The sequence below is a fragment of the Spermophilus citellus genome, assembly GCF_964194105.1.
Source record: "Spermophilus citellus genome assembly, chromosome: 1".
Lineage (NCBI taxonomy): Eukaryota > Metazoa > Chordata > Mammalia > Rodentia > Sciuridae > Spermophilus > Spermophilus citellus.
Window position 1 is genome coordinate 264,371,410 of NC_138182.1, and position 27,082 is coordinate 264,398,491.

Here is a 27,082-nt window from a genome sequence, read left to right on the forward strand (position 1 = left end):
AAAACAAGGATACTACTACTCATTGGTGAAGAAATATGGAATGTGGGATATCAAACCTTATAAAACATGTTTACCCTGATAAACCACCAGAATTATGAAAGACTTTTTATAACCCTAAGACCAAGAAATCTCAGTAAGACTTAATGCTGCATAATGTGCACTTTATAATCAAAAATAAAAGGCCGATTTAGCAAACTTTTAAGTTTTTTTTCAATTTCTACGAAAGATATATTTAATGGAATGGCAGTGTAGCTCAATGGTACAGCATTTGCTGCATTTGCCTTACTTGTGCAAGGCCCTGGGTTGATCCTCAGCACTACCAAAAATGAAAAAAAAAAAAAAAAAAAAAAATTATTCCCAAAGGTAGTAACACATTAAGAAACAAATCCTCCTCTCTTGGGTACCAGTAGATTTTTTTAAATGATCAGTATACTAACTTATTCTACAAGTACAATGTAATGCAACAATCTTGAAATAAATGTGAGGTACATCATCATTAATCACCAAGGAATCAGTTTCAATACCGACCTCCCTCTGTGCCAACTTCTGTTTGTCAGTTTGTTTGACTTTGGGACTGTTTGCTAGGAGGTGGCGAAGTTTCACATAACTTTTCCACAGTTTCTGGTACCTAAGGAAAAGGACAAGACAGACATCTCAGACAGAGAAGGCAATCTACAGTGAGATAACCAATTATTTTAATAGGCCTGCTCAGTCATAAATCACATTCATTTGAATATCCTTAATGGCAGCAAACCTTCATTCTAAGGTTTTGGGATTGGAGGGCAGGATGGCAAGTCATCTGGAACCTGGTGATTAAGATGATTATTGCTTATTTGAGTTGAAAATGAATGTGACAATAAAGATGAATCTCTGGAAACAATTCCAAAGAAGACACACAGAAACACTTTAGTCAATGGAAACATGTCGCCTTTCTCGTTGTTATTACCTTTTTACAAGTGAATGATTATACTTAAATATGAAATATTTCTTTTGTTGGAAGAAAACCCCTTCTTTAATAGGGCTAATCAGCTAAAGAGTATTGGAATAGAGAACCCTGTTTGTGCTGATACCTGAGACACATAACTGTACCCATTTTTCCACTGGAGAGGGAAAAGATAAATGGTGTACACCAATTTGTATTTACCATAATCATAATAAATATATTTGTTGTATCCACATATGTGTCAACCTGGATCAGTCTAAAGAATACCATTTAACATCTGGGAATGAAGAGAATATGCAGTCCATCAATTCACAGTCCTGCCATCTGAGTTGACGAGAGCCTAATCACATTCTACTAACATTTTTCTGAGAAGAAGGGATTTGCAAAAGATTTTCTGTCATAATGAAACTGATCCTTTCTTGGCCTGAGCTGGGCTCTCCTTTTTTGATAACATTTTTTTTAGAGAATGGAGGAAAGAAAGAAGTACTTACACAGTGCCTGGTTCACTGCTTCATACTTTTATCCAAAGGGGGAAAAAAAAGAACAAAACCCTTTAGCCTCTTCTAATATATGTCAGCCAGAACTGTATTTATGAACTGAAAATCTCCCATTCCCTTTTCTCCCATCATGAATCCTTTATTTTAAAAAAATTAAGTCAGGAAACTGTTTAACAAGGTAGGAAATCCAAGCACTCCTGAAGAATACAATGGTACTATCTCCACTCCCACACATCCTCATCTTCTACCAGAAAAAGACTAACATGCCAGTTGGAAAAACCCAAATGTGCAAAGTAACAACTCTTAAGTAGGGCATCGTGGCTCCTACTTCCAACACAACCCTTGACTCTGCAAGGAGTCTTGAGATCTTAATAAGATGCCCCCCAAAATAGAATTATGCACAAATTCAGCAGTGCTAGGAACCAATATGGTGCTACTTTCCTCTAGAGGGCACTGAAAAAATAAAAAATGATAACAATAATTATTATAATGACAAATAAAGGAAAAGCTCCTTAAAGTCTAAAACCATACAGGACTCAAGTTGACCAAGATTGCCAAGGATAATCTATTTTCATAATAATTTCTTATAGTCAAATAGTAGAGAAAAAAATCATTCTTTAGGAGCTACCATTTGGTAACGTAAATTTAGAACATGGCTCATTTCAATTCTTAATTTTTAAAAAGGAAAATGTCCACTAAAGGGTATTCCTCTGCTAATTCAGCTGTTAGTAGAAGGTGAAAGTGGCTAAGACAAACACCGAGAAATATCTTACTGTGGGTCTCCTGCATAACTCAACTGTGCAGGGCGTATCCCAAAGTGCACGATAATCGGAAAAGTAATCACATCAGGGTTGAACTGCTCACGATCTAGTTGATCGATGCGGACAGAACTTGGTTTCTAGAGAAAAAAAATCAAAGCCATTTATTCCCATAAGAAGACTTCAAGTATTGACTTTAACCTAAATAGGGAAGGAATTAATCGGATTTTTTCTAGGAAAGCCTTGTCCCCAAAGGGAAAAATGTCATTTAAAATCCTTTAATCATAGCAGCTATACTATATAAAAACTATAATGTCATCCCTGCAAATGAGTCTATGCTATTTGGCATAATGAACAATGATTTTATCCTTTTTTTGCAGTCCACACAGAAACCTTTAAAAATTAAACTTTTAAAAGGACACCTAGTCAGATATAACTTTTCCTTATCCTCTCCAAGGCACCAGGGAAGGATTCCACATCACAGTGAAGAGATGTGCTTTAATTTCACATTTCAAATAAATAGTTTATTTTTACATAAGAAGCGCAAACAGATGTCTCTATTTAAAATATTCCCGCACTAGTCCTCAGTATACCTTGTACATTTCTTTAATTTTACACCTTTAAATTAGAAGAGCTGTACAACATTTTTGTATTTTTAAAAATATTTTTTAGTTGTCAATGGACCTTTATTTTATTGATTTTTATGTGGTGCTGAGATTTGAACCTAGTGCCTCACACATGCTAGGCAAGCGCTCTACCACTGAGCCACAACCCTAGCCTCATTTTTTTGTATTTTAACAAACAGCCTAATATGTTTTTTCCCTTCATGTCTAATAAGGAAATAAATGAATGGATGGCTACTTCTAGACCATTTTTGGAAAACCTTTCATCCTAAAAGTTTAAATTTGTGAAAAGATGATAAAAATCATGGAGAATGTGTCTTAGCAACCTCCTTGCTTATAATCAACTCTCAGGGAAGTCCCTAACTAGTAATTCATTTCATGTACAAGATTGTGGAGTCTGTGGCTCAGTTACTTCAGACATTTTGGCTGCAGAATTGATGCACACAGAGGCAAGTGAGCTGCATTCTGTCTCACAACAGTTCCTACAATCAGTCAGTGTCCAGTTTGTGTGGGATGTAGGGGTTGATTCTAATACTAAAACCAGGAAAATCACCCCACAACTGGGAAAGCTGGTCCCTTACCTACAACTACAGCCCTGACCCAATCCAGCATCTGACAAATACAACTATGTGACAAAGAGGACAGATTTGTGCAGATTCATTCATATTGTTAAAAAACGACTCAAACTTAAGTTTTATTTAAAAAATTTAAATGTCATTTGATAATCAAAATTTCACTTGGTACCTGATCTAAAAATTAAGAGATTAAAAAAAAAACTTGTTCACAGGGAAACTAATATCAAATTATTTCAATATCCATTAGCAGTAGAGTAGAAACATGTTACTTAGGTCTAATAATTGCTTTAATTATTGTGTACATCAAAGTGGCAGGCTACATTTTTATAAGAGAAAGTGTACAATTAAAGAATACCATTGAATTATTCATATTTCTATGACTTTAAACACCAGGCTATTGTATCAACAGAATAAACAGTGATTTAAAATATAGTAGCCAGGAGCTGTGGCACACACCTATACTTGCAGCTACTCAGGAGGCTAAGGAAGAAAGATCATTTGAGCCCAGAAGAGTTCAAGACCAGTCTGGGCAACATAGTAAGACCTTGTCTCAAAAAAAAAAAAAAAAAAAAAAAAAAAAAAAATCCATAGTATATCCAAATTATGGGGAGGGAGGAAATTAAATAAGTTCTAGACTCTGACCATACCCTCAACATCTATCATACTATCTCAACATCTATCATACTATCTCATACATCTATCATACTATTCTCACTAATGACCCAAGAATTCCCTGGCAGAGGTAAAGTGCTCAGGGAATAATTTTTTTTTTTAAGTTTTAAAGCAATGAAGTATTTAATGTGACCATAATGGCTTGAAAAATTTAATAAATTTTCCAAAATTCTTGCCATTGGGAAGTCTTTCAAAGCAAGTACCCAGAGGATACAACGTACTGTCATTCTACCTTAACTTCTGAGTAACTTTACACTTCTCATGAGGATGTAATATCTTTACACAAACACTAAAAAATAATTTCAACATATTCCTAAGCCTAACATCCAAATTTACCTCTCTGAATTTATTACTCATTATTTCCCAATATAAGACACCAAGATATTTCATTCTGACTAGTCTGGTTTCCTCACTATCTTCAAAACTGACCTCACACCACCTCAATGATTTACATTAATTGTGCCAATAATTAGTACAGTTTTTTGATTTCTCTGAGACCCCCACTGTGGTGCTTATGAAGCCTTCCTGGCAGGCCTGGCCCAGTAACCTCTGCTGCAACTACAGGCTTTCCTAATTGGCCCACTAACGCAACCATCACCACAGATGTTTTCTACACCTTGAGTTTTCAACTGAGCAAGCATCACATATAATATGAAACCTTCACTAGCACCGGTCACACAGTGGTCCCTCAACTAAGTAACTAAATGATGATAATTGAGACACGTAAATGTCATCTATGCCATGAACTCAAAAATAAGCAATGGATGATCAGAAGCACCAGGGGATTTTTAAAGCTGCAAAATGCTCCACTGCCTACAGCATAAGGGATGTGGCCAGTCAAGGCATCCTTGGTTAAAAAAAAAAAAAAAATCCAGCTGATAACAAGGATTTCAGGAAAACTTAACTATGCCAGAGAAGAAAGCCCAAGGTGATTATGTTCCCAATGTGTCCACTATAGAACAACCAAGATAAATGCATGTCTCCTGCCACCATCAACCCCATCCTCTGACTCAGCTCTGAAACTGACAAGAAATAAAAATATATGCAGTTGTTTAAAAAAAAATAAAATTTGTAGTCTTAACCACATAGTACTACTATATATTTCTTTTAAAGTTACTTTGATAATTATTTATGTGGCTTAACAGTATAACAAAATTTGTATGATTTTTCTAGTCTTAAGTCTTATGCTTAAACATATTTTTACTAAATTATTTCATTTTTTGGATTTACAAGCAGCAATTTTTTGTTTGTGCAGCTGTTAGTGTCAACACAACAAAAAGTAATAATTTATACTGTTTTCAACAATTGGCAGTTTTAAAAAAAACTTTGTTTAAATAGCTTATTCTGTTTCTTTACGTGGATATATATTAATTCTCCATTTCTACAAAATTTTATAAGATGCCAATATAGGGCTGGGGATGTGGCTCAAGCGGTAGCGCGCTCGCCTGGCATGCGTGCGGCCCGGGTTCGATCCTCAGCACCACATACCAACAAAAGATGTTGTGTCCGCCGAGAACTAAAAAATAAATATTAAAAAAAAATTCTCTCTCTCTCTCTCTCCTCTCTCACTCTCTCTTTAAAAAAAAAAAAAAAAAAAAAAAGATGCCAATATATAATTATTTTATAAAACATATTACAGAGAAAAAAACTCCCTGAAATAAAATGCTATATTTTATATAAATAAATAAATTTTAAAATTTTTCTGCTTTTAACCTTTATACATTTATTTCAAAAATTAACTTAGAATCTACTTTTTAAAAAAATTTAAGAAGCAAACAATACTAATGGTAAATACTTGTAATGATAATGATAACAGATCAATAAAAAGAGAAGAAATACCACAAAAGAAAAGTCACACCAAAGATAATTATAGGCAATTATCTAAAATGAATATACAGTAAACATTCAAAGTATCAATTTGCACTAGAAACCAAAATAAATATAAATTTGAAACAATAAATTTTTTCCCCATTGTCTTGCTTTTCCTTGTTCGACTGAGGATTGCTGTTAATTGGGAGCCTTACTTTCCCCTCTCTCTCCACCCCCCACCCAGATGGAGGCAAGACGTTACGGTGTAGTAAAGCCCTGGTACCGGACCCACAAAAACTCAGTACATTTTAAAAGCTTCATTTTTATGATGCAAATTGCCATCTATTCCTTTTTTCATACTAATTACACTGAGAGCCTGACAACTTAATTAGATCCTGTCCCAAATAAAAATATTAAAAGTAAGGGGTGCGCTGGGGTTTTAGTTCTAGCTGACTTTTTAGCTTAAGTTGTTCAGGCTAACCTTGAACTTTTAATTCTCTTGCCTCAGCCTCCTGAATTGCTGGGACTACAAGTGTGCACCACCAAACCTGGACAAAATTCTTTGAATCAGTGTAATTAGTATGAAAAAAAAGGAGTACTCTTATGTATTCCAGGTCAGAATACAAATTTCACAACCCTTACGGATGGCAATTTGCATCAAAAAATCTTAAGGCAGGGTAAATTTATTAATTTGGTGAACTGATTACTAAATATGGCTAAATTATACTATTTTCTAATTAGTAAATATTTTCTATGATCAGTAAAAATTTTCTGATTAGTAAAAATTCTTCAAAGAACAAAATACAATAAGCACTTGAAGCTTTTAAAATGTACTGAGTTTTTGTTGCTGTTGTTTGTTTTTGGCAAAACATCCAAACCTGGAAAAAAAGCCAATTCAGTGCTCAGTGTGTGAATTACCAGAACATACCGTCCCAGGGTTGGTAACAATCATGCCTTTGCATTCTTCTGCATATTTCTGCCACTCAAGCTCCTCCCACTGAAGCATATTGGCAATCTCCTCCTCAGGTACCAGGGCTTTACTACACCGTAACAAGTAGAGAAGAATCTGGTGCATTGACAGCACTTCCTTGCCTCCATCTTGGGTGGGGGGTGGAGAGAGAGGGGAAAAGTAAGGCTCCCAATTAACAGCAATCCTCAGTCGAACAAGGAAAAGCAAGACAATGGGGGAAAAGAGCACATGTAAAAGGTAATTTATAATTTACATTGTTAGCCAGGTGCCAAATAATACAAAAGCCATTTGTTTCATCAATGAACAGGGCTCATAAACCATCTCATTTACTAAAATGGCAACAACATTATAAATGATAAAAAGCTTCATTTGTGAGGTATGAATATATTAAAAAAAAGACACCTGCCTAAATAAATTTAAAGCCACTAGCATAAAGAATCAGAGTTTATAATATATAGAACCATGTTATGTCTTAAATATTTTATCATTCTTTCTAAGTAACAGATGAAAGCTCTTTAGAAGTAATGTTACTGTCTTAAGGAAATTCTAAGCTTTTATGAGATATTTATGGATGTTTTCAATATGCCATTGTTGCATTATGGTCTAATTTTTTGGTGCTAATGTGCTGCACCTGCCACGATGAATAGAGCTAAAGAGCCAGTACTAATATTGTAGAAAATCATTATGGAGTTAGTACATGGAAATAACACCAAGTGTCTGTGCCTTTCAGAAACATATATCACCAAGTACAGAAGACAAAAACAACAAAGGACATAACTGAAGTATCTTGGAAAAAGACAATCCATTTGATGAACCAAAAACATCCATTTAATTTGGGCATTAATGTGAGATTCTGCCTTTTTGGGTTTTGCTTCTTAATCAACACAGGCAACCCACCTGGTATCACTTTTCTTTGCCTACTCGCACCCAAAAGAAGGATAAAAGCCCTAAAGATCTACAGAACAATGATTATCCTTTCCCCATCATGAGCTATGCTTCAAGTTATGGTACAGAGCCAAACACTTCATGGAGAAACAAGGGTAGCAAAAGCAAAAGATGGTGGGGATGGGATGGCACAAAAACTAATGGACCAGGAATCTAGAAAACACAGAGGGTAAAGATTTTATTATGAGCTGCTGAGAATTTGGAAAAGCCAATACCCTTGAGATTAAAAAAAAAAAAAAAAATTCCTTTGAGCTGTTTCGCTATCTCAGATGCTGCTGTGGATCTGGACCACATTGCATATATACAACATATAATGGTACATATGTATATATATAATATATATTATATATATGCAAATGCATTCATTCATTCATTCATCTAAATACTCATTCATTCACAAATATTTACTAAGCACTTAGCAGGCAGTATTTTAGGACCTGGGCTCACAGCAGTGATCCAAACAGCCAAAGCCCCTGCCTTCCCAAAGCTCATATTACAGTGGAAAGGAAGAGACAATAAAAAAGGTGAGGGGGTTACTAGGGATTGAACCCAGGGGTGCTTTGCCCCTGAGCCCTTTTTATTTTTTACTTTGAAACAGGTCTTACTAAGTTGCTTAGGGACTTGCTAAATTGCCGAGGCTGGCCTCAAACTTGTGATTCTCCTGCATCAGCCTCCCAAGTCTCTGGGATTATAGGCATGTACCACCACACCCAGCTATATAGAAGTAAAAAAAATTTTTTCTTTTTTTTTTTTTTTTTGCCACATTACAAATCATCTGCCTTAAATCCAAAAGTCACCTTTGATTCCCATAGTGTTATAGACTGACCATGTCTCTTCAAAACTCATATGTTAAAGTCCTCACTCCCAATGGGATAGTATTAGGAGGCAAGGCCATTGGGAGGTGATTAGGCCTCATAAACAGGATATGTGCTCGTGTAATAAGGGACAGGAAACAGCTTGTATTCTCTTCTCTCCATCAGGTAAAGATACAAGGCTGTCTGTGAAGCAGGAAGCAGGTCCTCACAGGAACCTTGACACCCTGATCTCAGATTTGCAACCTCTAAAACTGGGAGAAACAAATTGTTTAAGTCACTCAATTCATGGTACTTTTGTTCTAGCAGCACAAACTAAGTAAGAAACATTGTTAGAGGCATATTTCTGAGTTAGTCTCAAAATGTATTCAGTCTTCCTGCATGTGACATATGTTCTTCAATAGATGATGTCCCCCTCACAGCAAACCCATGATGCCTGTCTCAGTCTGAGTCCACTGCAATCTCTAGATAGGCAGGCAGACAAGAGAAATTCTAAAGCCAGAATAGGTAACTGCACTCGACCTGTGAATAAAAACAGAACAGCAGCATGCAGGAAACCTGAGAGTTCTGAACAGAACTGCCACATGAATTAGATTTAGCAAGAAAAAAGAAAAGGCCACACCAATATTTGGCTTGTAATAGTGGTGAGATTATTTCAAAAGAGTGGGGACATTTGGAGATACATTATTAGCCTAAGATATTGTAAGAAGTAGTGTTTTTTTAAGAATCTTTTAAAAAAAATTCATACTTTATGGGAATATTAAGGGACAGATAGATGAGAAGGTGGGAACCCGAGGTTAAGAAAATAATTCTATAAAAGGGCCCACTGTGCCAACCCACACATGCTTTCTTTGCCAAAAGCAATCTACCTACAGCCCTGCCTTGCCTAAGTGGACAGGATATGTCACATTCCTCAGCAAACTGAGCAACTGTGCTCTTCCACTCTGGTTGCTAACAACCTCTATGCTCCTGCTCTTGGACACATATATATGGGGAAGAAAGAGAAAACAATGATTAAAGACAAGGGTTCTGAGGTCTATAAAAAAGCAAGTCACATCCCTTCCCATGGGTTTTCAGCTTCAAGGCCCCCTTCTCTTCAGAAGTCTGTCTTTCTTAAATAAAACCTGCTCTCTATGCTTGCCTCAGAGTCTTTTGGGTATTTAATTTTCAATACCAGCGAACAAGAAACTATTCCCATGTGCATCGAACCAGTATCAGGAGGGGCACAGAGGAAGGAGCAGATACTTACAGATTCAGGTATATAAACAGCATAGACTCCCTATAAGCAGTTATAGTTATGGCTGGCTGACTCCATGGTACTTCAGATAAAAGTAGAAAGAGCTAGAGGCATTGAATTTAAAGTGAAGAGACTAATAGAGCTACCAGGAAAGAGGAATAGTTGAGCCTACAAACCAAGGGTCTCTTAAAGGTTTGCTAAATGACTGGTACAGGCATTGCCCAATTTAAGAGAGGAAGAATGAATTCTATAGCAACTTAGAAACTAGACATAAAAAACAAATGAACACAATATGCACATCAAGTGCAACTCTAAATCCAAGCTAAAAGCTGATGAATATTTTACCTATCACGGTTATTTAACACGATGAAAAAGGAGAAACTCAGGACAACCTGAGGAGAAACATTATTAAGGAAGGAGGATTGAGACTGTTCCATATTTGGTACTGAGGTTCAACCTTCATGGAGATATAAGGAGAGACAAAATCAGAGTTCTTCCAGAGCCCATGAAACAACAATGGGTTGTGTCCCTCACACCCAGCCTGGTAAAAGAAGATACCCAAAAATGTTTGTGGAATGACTTTATGAAGCAGATAAATAACATGGCCCCTTGCTTTCAGACTACCATGAATTTACTAATGTTAATGAATTGGCTCTTTGGGTTTGTCTGCTCTGCTACAAGTTTATGCTGGGATTTATGGAACTATGTCACTGAGGACTAGAAAGTAATTTTTATCTCATTGGCTGAGATAAATAGGACATGATATAAATGAGAAATCAGAGCGGGTAGGCTAAGGTTAGCAGGAATTCTGCCAGCTCTGGGACTGGAACTGTGACAACGGCTCATTATTTGGGAAGAACTGGAGTTTGTGTTTCAGGGAATGAATCTGGACAGTCATTAATGAACTGACAGACTTTATAAACTGTTTCTTAGAGACTCAATTCTCTGAGTTTATATTGCTTAATTATTTATATGGTTATTTGGAAGAGAAGTAAATTTTTTAGGGAATTTGTGTTAAGTACATGGCTGCTTAAATAAGTATTTATCAACTATATAACACTTAATTTTAAGAAACATAAAAATACCTACCCCTTTCCCCATACTGAGAATAGCTATATAACTGCATTAACTGCATTTCTACATGTTCTGTATATTCCTACCAAGATGACTAGATAAAATCTTATTTTATAAAATTTGAATTAACAACATATATTTTTAAACTTTCCAAATAAAAAGCTATATTAAGACACTGCAAAAAAATTTATTTTTTTTAAACTACTGCTCTAGAAGAGGTGATTTCCAAATATGAATAGACAGTCAATTTGCAAAAAAAAAAAAAAAAAAAAAAAAGGGATTTTTAGTGCTTTGGTAGAGTAATGATACAAGTAATGAATAGGCTTTTCCCCTAGGTGCAATCTTACTATCTTGAATTATGCCCCCAGCCAGTTACAGTTAGATAAGACCTTAAACTGGGTCTAGTTCCTATCGGCTGTTTTGCAAGCAAAAGGAAGAGTGAGATAGAAAAGAAACAAACATTTGAGAAAATTCTTAAAATCTCAATACACTGGTTGCTCTGTGATTTGGCTTTTGGCAAACTGGCCTGCTATGAATAATCCCTGGTTTAAATTATCAAACTTAATTTTATAAATTTGCATAAAGCAACTGAAACAGCTGTTTTCAAAATGGGTAAGTTGAGCAACTATAGAAAAATTATGAAGACTGATAAAACTTGAATATTTAGATATTAAAAGATATTGATATTAATAAATAGATGAGAATGAGAGAACCATGAAATACTTGGAATATCTAAAAGGCTACTCATTCTCAAAGAAGCTAAGAAACATGAAAATAATATCAGTGGCATTACATTTTGCTTCTCAGATGGACAAAATTATAAATACTACTAATACCCAGCTTTGGCAGGTGATACAAAAAGCATGCTTTTTATAAAAACTATTAGTCAGAATTGCAAATCGGTATGTTCTTTCTGGAGAAAATCTGGCCAGCTTTCCAAATTTAAAATGTGCATACAATCTTAACAAGTAATCTCAGTTCTAGAATCCTACCTTAGGGAAACACACAAATGCAAAAAGATAGATGCACAGACTACACCTGAAGCATTTGTATGCAATGGAGAAAAAGAGAGCTACAAAACATTCATCATTAGAGGAATCATTAAATAAAGTAATGCTATCTATAATATGAAATGCTATGTGGGTATTAAGGAATGAGGCAAGGATTTATACAGAAAATGTCTATATTTTGAGTTAAAAGGCAATGTCAAGTATTTGAGTTAAAAAGGCAAACTGTGTAACATGTTTAGAGTTACTCCACTTAAAAAAAAAAAAAGGTACATTAAAACAAATCAAACCACCAAAGCATCTCTGCATTTTCATGTGTGTAGAAGGGAGTGGTAACTTTTTTACTTTATATTTTTTGCTTCTGTACACACACACCCACAAACACACACACACCACACACATGCACACAAAACCTGGCTAAGGATAAAGGACAGAAGCAATTTGATTCTGTGAAGAAAGAACAGGACTTTTCAATAAATGGCACTGGGCCAACTGGATGTCTATATTAAAAACAGTGAGCTCTGACCTATATCTTCTACCAATCATAAAAACAAATTCAAGATAGATTAGATCTAAAAGTGAAAATGGGAGTAGCCTGATGAAATCAGGATAGGCAAAAATTTCATAAACAAGATACAAAAGATAATAAAGAAAGATTACACTAAAGAATTTCTGTTCATCAAAAATCACCATTAAGGGCTGGAGTTGTGGCTCAGTGATAGAGCGCTTGCCTAGCACGCGCCAGGCACTGGGTTTGATCCTAAGCACCACATAAAAATAAATAAATAAAATAAAGATATCGTGTCCAATTACAACTAAAAAATATATATATATAAAAATCACCATTAAGATAATCAAAAAAGCAATCTACAAAGAAGATATTGGATACACACACACACACACACACACACACACACACACAGAACTTATATATAGTATATATTTTTAATCATCTACCAATCAATGAGAAAAAGGTAAATATTGTCCAATAGAAAAATGAGCAAAAGACTTGAACAGGCACTTTAAAAAGACAATATCTAACAGTCAACATAGTCAATCTAAATAGTCAATAGTCTGACTAATCTATAGAGAATCTAAACAGTCAACAGTCTAAATACATACATAAAATGGTGTATCAATTCATTAGTCATCAAAGGCAAAAATAAAACCATAATGTTAAACATACCACAATAAATTCCAATTAAATATATAATTATAATGCACTAATTAAAATAATAAAAAATCATAATGTGATATTTCTGAATACCCATTGGAACAGCTAATCTGAAAAAGAAAGGGCTGCTGATGCAGCTCTGTGGTAAAGTGTGTGTTTAGCATACATGAGACCCTGTGTTGATACCCAGCAAAAGAAGAGAAAGAGAGTAAGAGAGAAAAAAAAGAAAGAAGGATGCCCAGTATTGGAGAAAATGTGAAACAACACGAATTTTCATATACTGCTAGTAGGAAGGTAAATGCTACAATCATTTTTGAAAACTGTTCAAAGGTAATTATAAAGCTTAATATGAGAACTACAGTTTCCATTGCTAGGCATATATGTTATAGAAAAACATATATACATAATCTCACAAAAAGACATGTACAGGTATTTAGTGAATGTTCATATACTATTTGTAAATATAAATATAAAAGAATGTGTGTGTGCTTTTATATATATATATATATATATATATACACACACACACACACACACACACACACACACACACAAATACAAAATCTGAAAAGACCCAAATATTCATTTATCATAAAAAGGCTTATTTTAATTTAGTCATACCATATAAAACTATACAGCAATGAGAATGAGCCAACAACAGACAGTTCTAAAACACATTAAACACTAAATGGAAACAAAGCCAGCCGAACACAGTGCCACACACATGTAATTCCAGTGACCTGGGAGGCTCAGGGAGGAGGACTGCAAATTTGAAGCCAGCCTCAACAACTTAGTTAACCCCTAAGCAACTCAGCGAGACCCTATTTCAAAATGAAAAACAAGAAGAGCTGGAGCTGAGGATGTCGCTCAATGGCAAAATATCCCTAGGTTCAATCCTCACTACCAGAAAAAAAAAAAAAAAAAGAGAATATATAATTCTAGTTTTTTATAATTAAAAAAAAAAAAAGGTTAAACTAACAGTGTTTCAAGACAGAATAGTGTTTTCCACTGAGTCTGGGCAGCAACTGGATTCAGAGAGGCTTCCTGGATGCTGGTACTTGATCTGGGTACAAAGTACATGGTCATATTCACTTTGAAAAATCACTAAGGCCTATATTTGTGTGAATTTTTCAGTATTTTTGTTTTAGTTCTATCAAAGGTTCTCTTTAAAAAAGAGAGAGAGAGAGAGAGATGATACCAAAGAATATCTGAAAAGCACATTCATCAGTAACCAAAACACTAATATTTAAATAAAGCACTATTATGAATGATGGTAAACAAGTATATACACTCCCTGCTACCTGCCAAGAATTATGTCAGCATTGGTAAAACAAGAAATAGACAAGGTTCACTCTTCTGCTTCACAGAGCTCACTGCTGAAATTTTTAGGGGAAGAAAGGAATGAGGAAAGAAGGACGAATGGGCCTAAAATGTTAAAAACAGTAATAACACATTTTTCATGGCAGCATAAACTAATGTGATTCGTTTGACAAGAAACTTGGCACTAACATAATCTTTAAAAACATCCATCTGCTCAATGAATTATTAAAAATAAAATGCAAATCATATACTAGTATGATGACAACCATGTGAAAATTTTACACACAGAAAAAAATTTTATGTGATTTGTGTGTGTGGGGGGGGGAGATTATTTTGTATTTTTCCAGTACTATGAATAGATTCTAGGGCCTTGCACACACTAAGGAAGTGGCTTACTACTGAGCTACATCCCTAACTTTAATGCACTCTTTAAAAAAATGTTTCGATTGTTGGGCATGTTTACAGGCACATGCCTTTAATCCTGGCAACTTAGGTGGCCAATTCAGGAAGATTCTAAGTTCAAGGGCAGCCTCAGAAACTTGGCAAAGCCCTCAGCAACTTAGCAAGACACTGTCTCAAAATAAAATTAAAATGGGCTGGAGATGCAGCTAGGTGGTACAGTGTCCCCAGAATTATACACACAGAGACATGCACCACACAAGATGCTTAACAAAGTCATTTCATTTTTTTGCAGTGTTGGGTTGAACCCAGGGCCTCACATGCAGTAGGCAAGAGCTCTACCACAATTATATCCCCAGCCCTATTGAAATGATATCATGAAAAACAAATCAACCATAATTTGCCATCCAATATCAAATGCATTTTATACATTAGGTATTTTTCCCTATCCTTCAGGGTGTTTTAAAACATTTATTTTCAAAGGGAAATCTAATAAAACAGTAAATCCTGTTTAAAAATAAATCAACAGACTTTTTCCTTATGACAGACTAAATGTTATCCCTACATAGTTATGAGAAACATTTTGTGAGTTGAAATCCCATAAAGTAAATACCTGACACAAGATTTTTCTGTAAGATCATTTTAAAACTGCCCACTTTTTCTTAGAGATTTGTTTGGTCATAAAATGCCTTAGAGGCATATAGATACAAAAAGGAAAGGCTTTTCAACAAACACCCTTTCTAATAAGTTTATTGCTAAAACTCCATTATGAAATCAAAGACATATTCACTTGAAAAGAAAAAAGGACATCTTGATGAAATGAAACCAGATATAAAAAGGAGAAAAGCTTCTGAGTGCATTTTCTAAGCAAAACAAACATTACTAAAAATATTAAAATAAAAAGAATTCACTGTGCGTGACAGAACTGAGCAAAGAGCGCCCTCCCCTCTAACTCTTGCAGGAAGTCTAAACTAGACTGGGCAGACAAAATACAAAACCAACCAAGGGAAACCAAAGGTAAGAGGGGAAAAAGAGACTAGAAGAAAAACAAAGTCAAGAGTCCAGTCAGCACTGCCACAGGCCATTTGGATTGTTCTTTGGGAGGCTGGCTTTGGTATCAGAAGCTGCAATGGGGACAGGTATCAGAAGCTGCAATGGGGACAGGTGGAGGGATTCTGGCACTGAAGCAAAGCTGGCCTGTGAATGAATCACGAAGTCTGCACTGGTGAAGACTGTATGACAGGCTCCAAGGAGATTTCTGAAGCATGAGGAGTGCCAGAACTCCTGCTACCAGGAGGACCAGAGGCATGAGGAGGAAAGCATGACTGAGGACTGAAGTCCAAAACTGCTATTGTGGATAATTGGGCAGATGAAGAAAAACTCCTCAGTCAAGACTGCAGAACACAGATCTACAGCAGTCACTGTATTTTTTTTCCTCTAGTATCATTGAGTGGTCCACATGTAGAAGAAAAGGCAAGTGGTTGGCTTGATGATACTTACGTGGACATGGTGGTAGAACAATGACTGAGTGAAAGAGGACAGATCAAGGAGCACAGGACTTGGTCAAGAAAGCACAGAAAGGGGGCTGTGCACAAGGAAGGGAAGAGTCAAGCAGAAGTTAAGGAACAAAGGCATGACAGGCCAGAAGTACACAACATCACAGCAAGTGAGACACTGGCATCAGATTCCAGGGATACATTCACAGGGACATGGCCCAGACCAAGTTTTCATCTGGGGAAGAGGTGGCTGAGTTGTGACAATCATCACCATAAAAAGAGTCAAAAAATAATACAGTGGCTGGGCGTGGTAGCACATGCCTATAATCCCAGCAGTTCAGGAGGCTGAGGCAGAAGGATCGCAAGTTCAAAGGCAGTATCAGCAACTTAAGAGAGACCCTAAGCAACTTAGCAAAACCCTATCTCAAAAATAACAATTTTTTTTTAAAAGTCGGGGGGGAGTGGGCTGGGGATGTGGCTCAGTGATTAATCGCCCCTGAGTTTACTGGATTAGTAAAAGGATTTTGCTATGAGCAGAAAACTGTAAGCAGGTTTCACTCATTTGACAAAGCAGGTCATTGACTAGGAAATCATAGAGAAAAGAGTGGGAACAGGGTGGCAGGAACCTCAAAGGAAAAGGTTTTGTGAACAAGAAAGCATCTAAAAGATTTCATTAAAAATCAAAGCATTTTTAAAATACTAAATATACTGCCAATATCTTACAGCTGGACTTCTTTAAAAATTATTTTAACTCATTTATTTACTTATATATTTTAGTTTAGTGGGGAGAATTACCACTTTTTTTAAGCATAAAATACTTAAAATTGTGTTAAAAATAGGAAAAAAAAACCACCTATAATTCTACCACCTTAGCAAAACTAGTATTGCAGTCATTTTAAAAGTTAACGTCATATTGTATATAAAATTTTATACCAATTTTTTTTCCAATTAGCTACCGCATTTTTGAAGCCACATGCATTTTCTGTTAATTTTAACGCTTGCATGATATTTTATCAAGTAGATTTTTCAAAATTTACAAATCAGTTCTTCCATTGCTCATCTAATTTGGGGCTGCAATAAATTATTCAAGAGTGTAAATCAGCATGTAAAATTTTACAATTCATGTGCAACCTGAAAAGTGGATACATGAATAGTGTCCAAGGTGGGAAAGTTACCCCTAAAGATTAAAAGGAGAATGGTAGGCTTAATTTCATATGCACTATTTCACCAAGTCACTGCCAAGTCAAATGATTTTACCTGGAAGAAATCTTACAAAACGTGGCATGAAATGAAATCTTGGGCAGCAGGGAGGACTGTCTTCAAACAAAGGACCTAAAGCAAACAAGTGGAAAGGAAAGAGAAAAGAAATCAAACAATTTAGAAAGCAAACACTGCATCCTAATTCCTAAGAATTTTTTGGTTTATGGCAACCAAAAAACACCACCAGAAGTGGGGACACAACACTCCTACTCCCCCCATTCTTCAATAGCTTAATCAATCATCTGGAACTGCCACAGCAACCAGTAAGAATCACAAGGAGCAGGATATGGAAGTCAAGGGGACAATGAGAGCTCTGGAGAGCAAATATGTAGAGTAAAGTTAATTTTGAAATTCAAAAATTCAAGTTTTTCTTATAACTCAACTAGAGCACGATATAATAAATTTGCATGTCATTTTCTTCTCATTTTAATTAATACACTAAAAAATTGAAATGCTATTGGTTTGAGAAGCCATTCATCAATACATGTGGTTTAAAAAGCCTTTCAAATTCAATTCATTCATTTGAAAACTGGTTTGAAAAACCACTCATGAATATACTGCTTTAAATAAGTAAATATTTAGTGTAATACAGACATTTTCAAAAGAGTAAACTACTATCATCAAGTTTTTTAATTAGATCACTCTGCATCTGTGTGTGTGTTAATAACTGAAGTTCTCTGTTACAGTGTCATCATAGAAGTTGATAAGAGCACAGTTCAGTAGATTTAAAATATTAACTCATGAGATTTTCCCTAATGCACATAAATCAAGGTAGTTACTCATAATAATTGGTACCAAATTCTTGGCTAATAACATGCCCCATCAAATTACTAAGAAGTAAAGTCTAGAAAAACTTAGTCATGTCAAGTGATAGCAAGTGTTCCTATGAATAATACACTTTTCTATGGTTATTTCAAAAATAAGAATTTCAACTATCTGCCCCCCAATTTATAAGCATTTTTCACATATAATGTTCTTCTATAAGCATTACTTTTTTCTTTAAATTCTATAATTACCTTTGAGATTCCAGTCATATAATTCCAAAATATCTCTGAATAGAAACAGTGAAAAGAGTTCCAGCCCTTTCACACAAAAATTCTGAAAAATAAACCAAAGTCAAATCATGATAGATTTGTAAATATATAATAACTAAAGATTCATCATTTTCTAGCCAAGGATCTTAGAAAAGTGTCTGTTGAAACTATACTTAAAAACAATTTCCTAAAATATTTGGCCTCTATCTTACAACAGCTCATTGGTTTCAGATAGAAGTGAAGGAGAAAATAATGACATTAGGATTTCTACAAAAATGTCAACCCAGCCTTACAGTACAGAAATAAAATGATACAAAATTTAAAGTCAAATCTCATATCACAGTTTTCAAATCCAATTATAAAACATATCAGAACCTCCTGGGGATGTTCTTTTAACTCAAATTACACACATATCTTCAGGCGCTGATTGGCTTGTTCATCACGGAGCCTCCCCGCTCCATCCAACACAATCAGGATCACTGTTACCATGCTACCAAAAAGCAGTAGTCCTGTTCCAAAAAACTTCAAACTCTTAGCAAAAACAAATTAAAAGCTAAGAAAAACTACAAAACTTTGTTATCCCAGTGACACTCAGAAGGCTGAGGCAGGAAGATCTCAAGTTCAAGGCTAGCCTAGGCAATTAGTGAGAACTCTGTCTCAAAGTAAAATTAAAAATGACTGGGGATGTAGCTCGGTGGTAAACCACTTGCCTAGCATATGCAAGGCCTGAGTTCAACCTCAAATACTACTGAAAAAAAAAAAATCACAAAACTTTGTACCAAAATTTCTCCTGTAAACAAGCTAAACAGATGATATATGAAGTAAGACTTGTTTACTAATTCTTTCTACTACTTTCTTTGCTCAGGATTCATAAATCACCCCGCATGAGATGATATTAGAAGTCATAAACTTTTACAACAGCAAATGAAGGCTTATGACCTTAAGATCTAAAAGGAAGCAAAAAGGCTTTTTGGAGAATGAAGGGACATGCCCTTCTCTTTAATTCTTTTCAAGTAGCAGGCAGAATGAACAGGACTTTCCCAGAATGAAATAGGTGCTAACTAAACATGCATGTCATACCCATTAATTTCCCGTTGGAGGTCCCTGCCCATGACAGAGCTCCACTGTTAAACAAGTTTTAAGAAGAGCCAGGGGCTCTGGAAATCGACCCTAGCTCCAAAACAACGTTAAGTGCACAAGCTTGTTAGCTGTCTAGTTGTTATTTCTTAGTGTGATTTGTTGACACCACTAAATTCAAGATCAGGCAATGAATCATTCTGTGATTCGCATTAATCTTGCTTTGGAATTTTAAATTTCTTGCATATATTTAGATAAATCTGCTGCTGAGCATCCACAATGAAAAACAATTAGGAAAGATATGTAAATATGCGGAAAGAAAAATGAGCTAAGCATTGATCTTGTCATTGGAGATAATGAATAAGATTATTCTAACAGCTATCAGATTCAGTTTCACTATTCCAATTTCCTCTCTGATAATGGCCAGTAACCAAAATCTGTCCCCTACACAAAATAAACTAGAAACAGATGCAAAGTTACTACCAGCAGATGCGACACAAGCAGAAGCAGGTTCAAAAAAAGGTCAATGAGTTTAAAAATGACCCAAATTTTAACCTTGATATCAGAGCTACATTTCGGTGACCATTTTGACAGTGATCATGGTATTTTAAGGACCTCCTCTGGCAAAAAGCCAGAGCTGACCAAGGCCATTTTTTTTTTTTTAAGTGTGGAATAAACAAAGGAACTACAACAAACTGTTAAACAAGCTTTTCACTTACCTCAGGCATCATCTCTTCAATGAAATGAATCGTATAGTCTATGTTGAATCTAATTACTTTACACAGTGGAATCTGCAATGAGAAGAGAGGTTCAGTTCCCCAATACTTCCCGGCAGGATAATATGGCACAGAATGTGTCTGCTACCTGACCCAGAGGCCATCAAACAAATAAGAAGGTTTCACCCTCATTTTCGCTACTAACACTGCACATGAAGTTTGTCCACAACTACTGGATTTTAATGTCAAGAACTCAGCTGGCCAGGCATCTGTAGGAAACCTTCATGATGTCAGTGTTTAATTAATAGTATGAGCAGCACCAACAGTAGCACAAATTGATAAGAACCCATTAAAACCAAACATATCACCTCTAAAGAATTAATAAAACCACAATCATAAACTCTGTCCCCTCAGGTTTTTAAAAAGTCTTTCAGAATCTTCAGTTCTTCATGAGATTAGGTATGGCCGACTGAAGACTTATCAGTTAAGGATTCATAGCTCATTGAAGAGCATACAATTCATGCTGCCTATCTGGCTCTTGAGCAAAAACAGCAAGTATAGAATAAAAATAATAATGGCTAGAATTTATTGGGCCAGGTACCATTCTTATGTTTTGTAATATGGACTCATATAACCATCAGAGCATCCCCAGATAGGTCTGATTATTATTCCCATCGTACAACAGAGGAAACTAAGGCAGAGAGTCATGGATACCCTGCCTAAGATACCAGATACTGGTAAATTAGGACTTCTTGCACTAGACTGCAGCTGTTAGCCAGAGTACACACCTCTCATTACTTGTTCTAATATTCAGTGTTTATGCGAAAATAAAGGAAGGCTCAGCATGAAATAAATCTATTTGTCTTATTCTACCAATGTACCAACAGGATCCAGCCTAGCACCCAGACACAACAGCTTTCTGTAAAGATATTTTTGAATGAATGAAAGAATGACAAAAGGAGGAAAAGAGGTTAATGCAGTGGCTTGGCTGGCTAGCTGGGGAAAATAATAGACCCAGAGGCCCTAGAGAGGTGTAAGTGGGTTTTTCTGACTACTCAATCTATGCATAAGACTATGGAACCACTTATATAAACCATAGCAATCAAAAAGAAACAAATTTTAATTGTACCAGCAAAATAGATGCTAAGAAAAATAGCCTTATATCGCCACCTACTGGAAATCTCAGAAATCAAGTTTTACTTCTTAGGTGTTCTTTTTCTTTTTAGATAGTGATTGTGTGAAATTCATAATTAACTTGAATAAGAGATTCATTTTCAACCTCCTGGTGATACTGAATCCTCAACTAATCAAAGCAACATGCTAAGGCCACTATTATTTTTTAAGTTCTGCTTTATTCCTCCAATTGTATAAAAATATTTCAGAATTACAAATTTTTACATGATTTAACGTAGTTGTTCGAAAACAATATATAACTATTGTTTGTAAACAACTATGCCAGGCTTATAATTATAATTTAAGGCAGGCCACAGTTCCTGCCCTAAAAGGTAAGGATCCAAAAGAGAAAGAAAGGCACATGAACAAATACAATTTATATAATAAAAATGTAACTTACAGCTGCAATTATAAAAAGCAAGCAAAAGAAAAATAAATACAAGAGAACCAATAAGGTTATGTTTTCAAAGATAAGGAGGAAATTCCTGGGCCATCCAGAAAAATAAAGTTGAGGCAGCACAACAATTTAGCTTCTAGCAAGACAGAAAAACTTCGTCATTTGAGAATAAAGTGCACAGAGAAAAGTCAGGTGATTCTTGAAAAAAGATTAACTTCATTATGTTGCCCACAAATCATATTAAGGCCAAGGCCTGTGGCTATGTGGCACAAGAAATTACTCAAGTACTTTCAAGTACAGTCAAGTAAAAGACTATCATACTTTACATTTCATATGGGCCACTATGGAAACTGTGGAAATGGCTCAGAGGGAACAAAGACCAGAGGACCAGACTGGAATCCAAAGCAACAGGCCAGAGCTAAATGAAGGAAATAATGAAAAGGAGGGGAACATTTTTAAACATATTAGAAGATGTTACTGATCCACACAACAACATGGGAGTGAGAGAGAAGAAAGAACAGAGGACAACTTCTAGGTTTTTGACTTAAGAGCGAACAGGAAGGTCACAATAGCATTAATACAAAAGCAGATATTCAAGAAAATGTCTCCTGAGCATATCAAACTCAGTGTGCAGGGAGGATGAAGAGTTCCCTTTCAGGAAGGCTGAGGGACCTAAGGAACATCACAAGGGCATCCAATAGGCCATCTGAAACTCAAATAAGGAACAGAGCTACCCACCACAGCTGGAAGCACAAAGTCCCTGGGGGTCAGAGTATGCATGGAAGAAAGAACTGTGGGTGGAATTGCTAAGCAAGAAAGTCAGCTGTAGAGAAAAGAGCAAGCACTCCTACACAAAAGACAGAGCAAAAAAGTGCCAACTTCACTCCTTCCTATCATGTGCAAAAGCACTCAGCAGATAACATGTGCAAGCATAGTCCTCTCCTCATGGAATTTCACCTCAAATCACTTCTGAAGATTTTGTTTAAAAAACTCTTTCTTTTACACATTTGATTTTCTTTTGAGCTTCTATCCATACCACCAAAGCCCTCCTGAGACACACAAACTTGGAGAAGCAGCATCTCCTTTTCTACCCTAATCTCCCAAGACACACATTGGTCATCGGAGAAACTGTTACTGGCAAGATCACCAAAACAGCTCCCAACCTATACCCTCCAATCACATACATTCCTACTAGCACTTCTTAAAATAGGCTTGAACTTAAAAGTGAAGAATATCATATGTTGAATGATACTAACTCCTAACTCATCCTGGGAAGAAAACACCCTCCCTAAACCCCTACATTCTAACACTACTACTTCCATACAATGAATGACCAAATCTAGGGGTCAGTGAGGTCACTAGAAATGGAAAACCAACTAAGGTGGGAGGGAAATGATCAAGAAGTTTTCCTGTTCTTCTGCAAATGGAAGAATCTTCTATACAGTAAGTAAAGTTATAAAAACTTATGTATTATATTATATAACGATACTTATTGTTAAAGCCCTTAATGCCATCAGGTATTCTAAATAATAGTAAATGCATTGCATAAAAGGATAAAATTTTCCTAGACGCTATATGCTTAGCCATCAAGGCTTGGAGACCTTAAGAGAACTTGTCAGAACCAGCTTTGGTGGAGACTCTATAGTTACTATTACAGGCATGCCCTTCTTGCTGATGTGCTTTCTCTATACGGAAATGAATCAGATCAGTAAAATGATTTAAAAATTCTTTTTCTTCGGAGACTATTTCAAATCCAAAAGGCCTTTAATGGCTCTAATTCCTACAGACTATAGAACACTCAGTTTAAAACTCAACTTATTTTATCATCTCCAGCATAAATGATGGGGCGCCTCACTACACAGTTCTCAAGTTTTAAGACATTCATATATAATATATGCTGAGGTTTTATCTTTTATTTTATAACAATAGCAACAACAGGGATTAATTTAGCATTAATTGTCAAGCCTTGTGCTGGGAGACTTTTAAAAGTTATGTTTTTGATGTGAACCTAAAACAGACCTAAAAAACAAACTCTATTTTTAATACAGTATGTTGCATTCTAACTAAAATCCCAAGCATAGCCACATTAATAAAGCTCAATGAATCACTCGACCAAGGTCAAAAATAAAAGAATTACAAGACTCAAACCCAGCTGTCTGACATCTTTTCTAAAACAAGAGGTGCCAATATTTATTATGTATCAAACACCCTGGTGAACACTTTCTATGTGTCATCTCACTTTATTTTTCACAAAATCTGAAGAGACTGCTATAACTAATGCCCCTATCTTGCAGATGAGAAAACAAAGGCTTGTAAAGACTGCAGTATCAAATCACACAGCTAGTAGGTGGAATTCACTAACATTTAAACCCTGGTCTCTCTGAAGCCACACTGCTTTTCTTCTTCAAGGTGACCCTAAAAGTCAAAATGAGCTCTATATCATCTCTAAAGAATTAAGAAAAAAAGATGATAGATTATTTTCTTTTTTAAAAAAAATCTGTTTTGTTTTTTTTAGTTGTAGTTGGACACAATACCTTTATTTTATTTATTTATTTTTATGTTGTGCTGAGGATCGAATCCAGGGCCTTACACTTGCTAGGCAAGCACACTACCGCTGAGCTACGACCCCAGCCAGATAGATTATTTTCATGCTAACTAAATTATTTGCATTTGCAAGCTCTGGTGGCATTACATGAAAAGGCATTACATGAGGGGTGGTGGGCTTAATGACTTCCAAAGCGCTTTATATCTCTAAGGTTGCAGGCTTTAGTATAACAAAGGTTTGAGTGCCTACTACAGACACACAAAGCATGGGATTCACTAAAATTAAAAAACTGCCCAGTACCATAAAGGCTGTGTAAGAATGGTCCCTTTTCTATATTGGTGAACAGATGGTCCACCAGGAGGTAGATGTAATGTGGATCATCACATGCTTTTACATTTTACATTTAGAGTATAAATATTATCAAAGAAAATTCTCTAGGATAAAACATACTACGGAATAAAAGAGAAATCTCATTAGGAAAACAATTTGTTTTAAATCACTACTTGGAATTACATCTACTTATGAAGTGAAAAAGAAGCCAAGGTAAGGCCAAGATTTGGGTCTGTCTTTGATGGAAAAGAATTCCATGTCTTAAATGAACAGTACTAAAATAACTTTCTAACCATAGATATCATTTCATAAAACCAAGCCAGAAAGGATTAAAGAGCACTCTATTTTGATGTAGCCACACCATAATTATAATCCAGTAAGTTCTACCTACCAGAGCCAGACCTAGGGAAAGCACACGGCTGTGCCTCCTCTCCTGCACAGCTGCCTCCTGATTTACTCTACACCCAATTGGAATATGGAGTAATACATGAGGCAATTAGATTGACAGCTTTGAAACAGAGATTCTGGACTCACAGATAGTCATAATTGAACTGATTACCAGCAAAATATTCATAATATCTGTGTATATATCCTAAAGCCTTATGTCAGACCAAGACTCTTACAAAAGACATATTCCTGAGGTTTGAAAGCAAAAAACTGTATGAAGTTAATCAGGCTCCAGCTAACAAGCTGTTTCTCTTTCCTTCACCCAGAGACATAATAGTTTCTCCTCAAAACTTTCCAACTTTCTGTGAAGGACAACCAACCCAAAATAGTTTTAACACATTATTCCACAGTTTATCTTCCTTTTTCAATCTTTCACACTCTCAAAATGTTATTTTCTCAAAATGACACATGTTTACCTACACCATTTAATGTGGACCCAATGTGTGACTCATTAGCACAGATGTCACACTTCTACCTGACACTCTGCTACAGATTTCCTGCAGCTCATGCAGCAGGATGCACAGTAAATGTTCTTAGGAGTCAGAAGAAGGGAAATCTACTCTGACTTTTGAAAAAAAAAAAAAATGAAGGAAAGACAAGGAAAAAGGGAAGGAGGTGGAGAAAAGAGAAAGGGAGTAGAACAACACATACTTACATTGGTCAGAGGGGCATGCGCAAACATAGAAAATCCTTCAAAGATATACTCATGATCATCATATTCTATAACAGTTGGCCTGTCAGTCTAAAAGTAAACAGAAACACAAAACACAGTTTAAACAAACCACGATTTGCATGTGAAGATATCCATCAGGACACAGAGTAACCAAGAGCAAAAATGAAGATAACTTTGTGCATGCCTATCATTTTTCCAAACTTTATACAAAAGTTAATTTTAAATGGAATTCTCTGGGTGGTGGATTTCTCTGGCTTCAGGTATTAAGTACAGTATTTATGTCCTGAGACAATGATGCCAATTATCAGTGTCATAAAGAAAAAAAGAGGGGCTAGGGTTGTGGCTCAGTGGTAAAGTGCTTGCCTAGCATGCTTGAGGCACTGGGTTCGATCCTCAACACCACATAAAAATAAAATAAAGATATTGTGTCCATCTACAACTAAAAAAAATTTTAGAAAAAGAAAGAAAAAAAAAAAACAAGGGTTACATAGTTTTCTAGGAACTAGTTTCATTTAATCCCACAACACTACTCTTACTGAACTATATTTCTGAACTAACAAAAGTTCTAATATGGAACAAGATAATTACACAGCTCACTCAAACATAAAAATCAAAAAGAGGGCTGGGGATGTGGCTCAATCGGTAGCGCGCTCGCCTGGCATGCGTGCGGCCCGGGTTCGATCCTCAGCACCACATACCAACAAAGATGTTGTGTCCGCCAATAACTAAAAAAAATAAATATTAAAAAAATTCTCTCTCTCTCTCTCTCTCTCTCTCCTCTCTCTTTAAAAAAAAAAAATCAAAAAGAGACTCAGCATTAATATGTAAAGACTAGAGCTGCCTAAAAGGCTCTTAAAGCCTTCAAAGTGCCAAAGTTCATAGCTCCATCCCAGCTTCTCCAAGGAGAGGCCAACCCACTAAACATGCAATATATCAATTCCCATACAATTTCAAAGACCTTAATTACCCAAAAACTGAATTAGATGATACAAATATTGATCTAAACATGAGACTTTCTTCCTTATGATATTCTTCTTCTTCTTCTTTTTTCATACCAGGGATTGAACCCAGGAATGCTCAACACATCCCCAGTCCTTTTTATATTTTATGTAGAGACAG

The 27,082-nt window shown here is 35.7% G+C and overlaps 1 protein-coding gene across 4 annotated transcripts in view; it reads right to left on the reverse strand.

Annotated features, from left to right (window-relative positions):
* DROSHA (drosha ribonuclease III) overlaps positions 1-27,082 on the reverse strand; it is a 118,297-nt gene that overhangs the window by 56,983 nt on the left and 34,232 nt on the right. For 3 of the 4 annotated variants that reach the window (XM_081285080.1, XM_081285079.1, XM_081285077.1), the window contains 7 exons: positions 25,946-26,032; positions 20,402-20,473; positions 18,588-18,669; positions 17,569-17,643; positions 6,806-6,975; positions 2,214-2,338; positions 529-628 (listed from right to left, as the gene is read on the reverse strand). In XM_081285080.1, coding sequence (XP_081141206.1) covers positions 529-628; positions 2,214-2,338; positions 6,806-6,975; positions 17,569-17,643; positions 18,588-18,669; positions 20,402-20,473; positions 25,946-26,032 — 711 coding nt within the window. The remainder of the gene's footprint in view (positions 1-528; positions 629-2,213; positions 2,339-6,805; positions 6,976-17,568; positions 17,644-18,587; positions 18,670-20,401; positions 20,474-25,945; positions 26,033-27,082) is intronic. The other variant, XM_081285078.1, reaches the window with a different exon arrangement.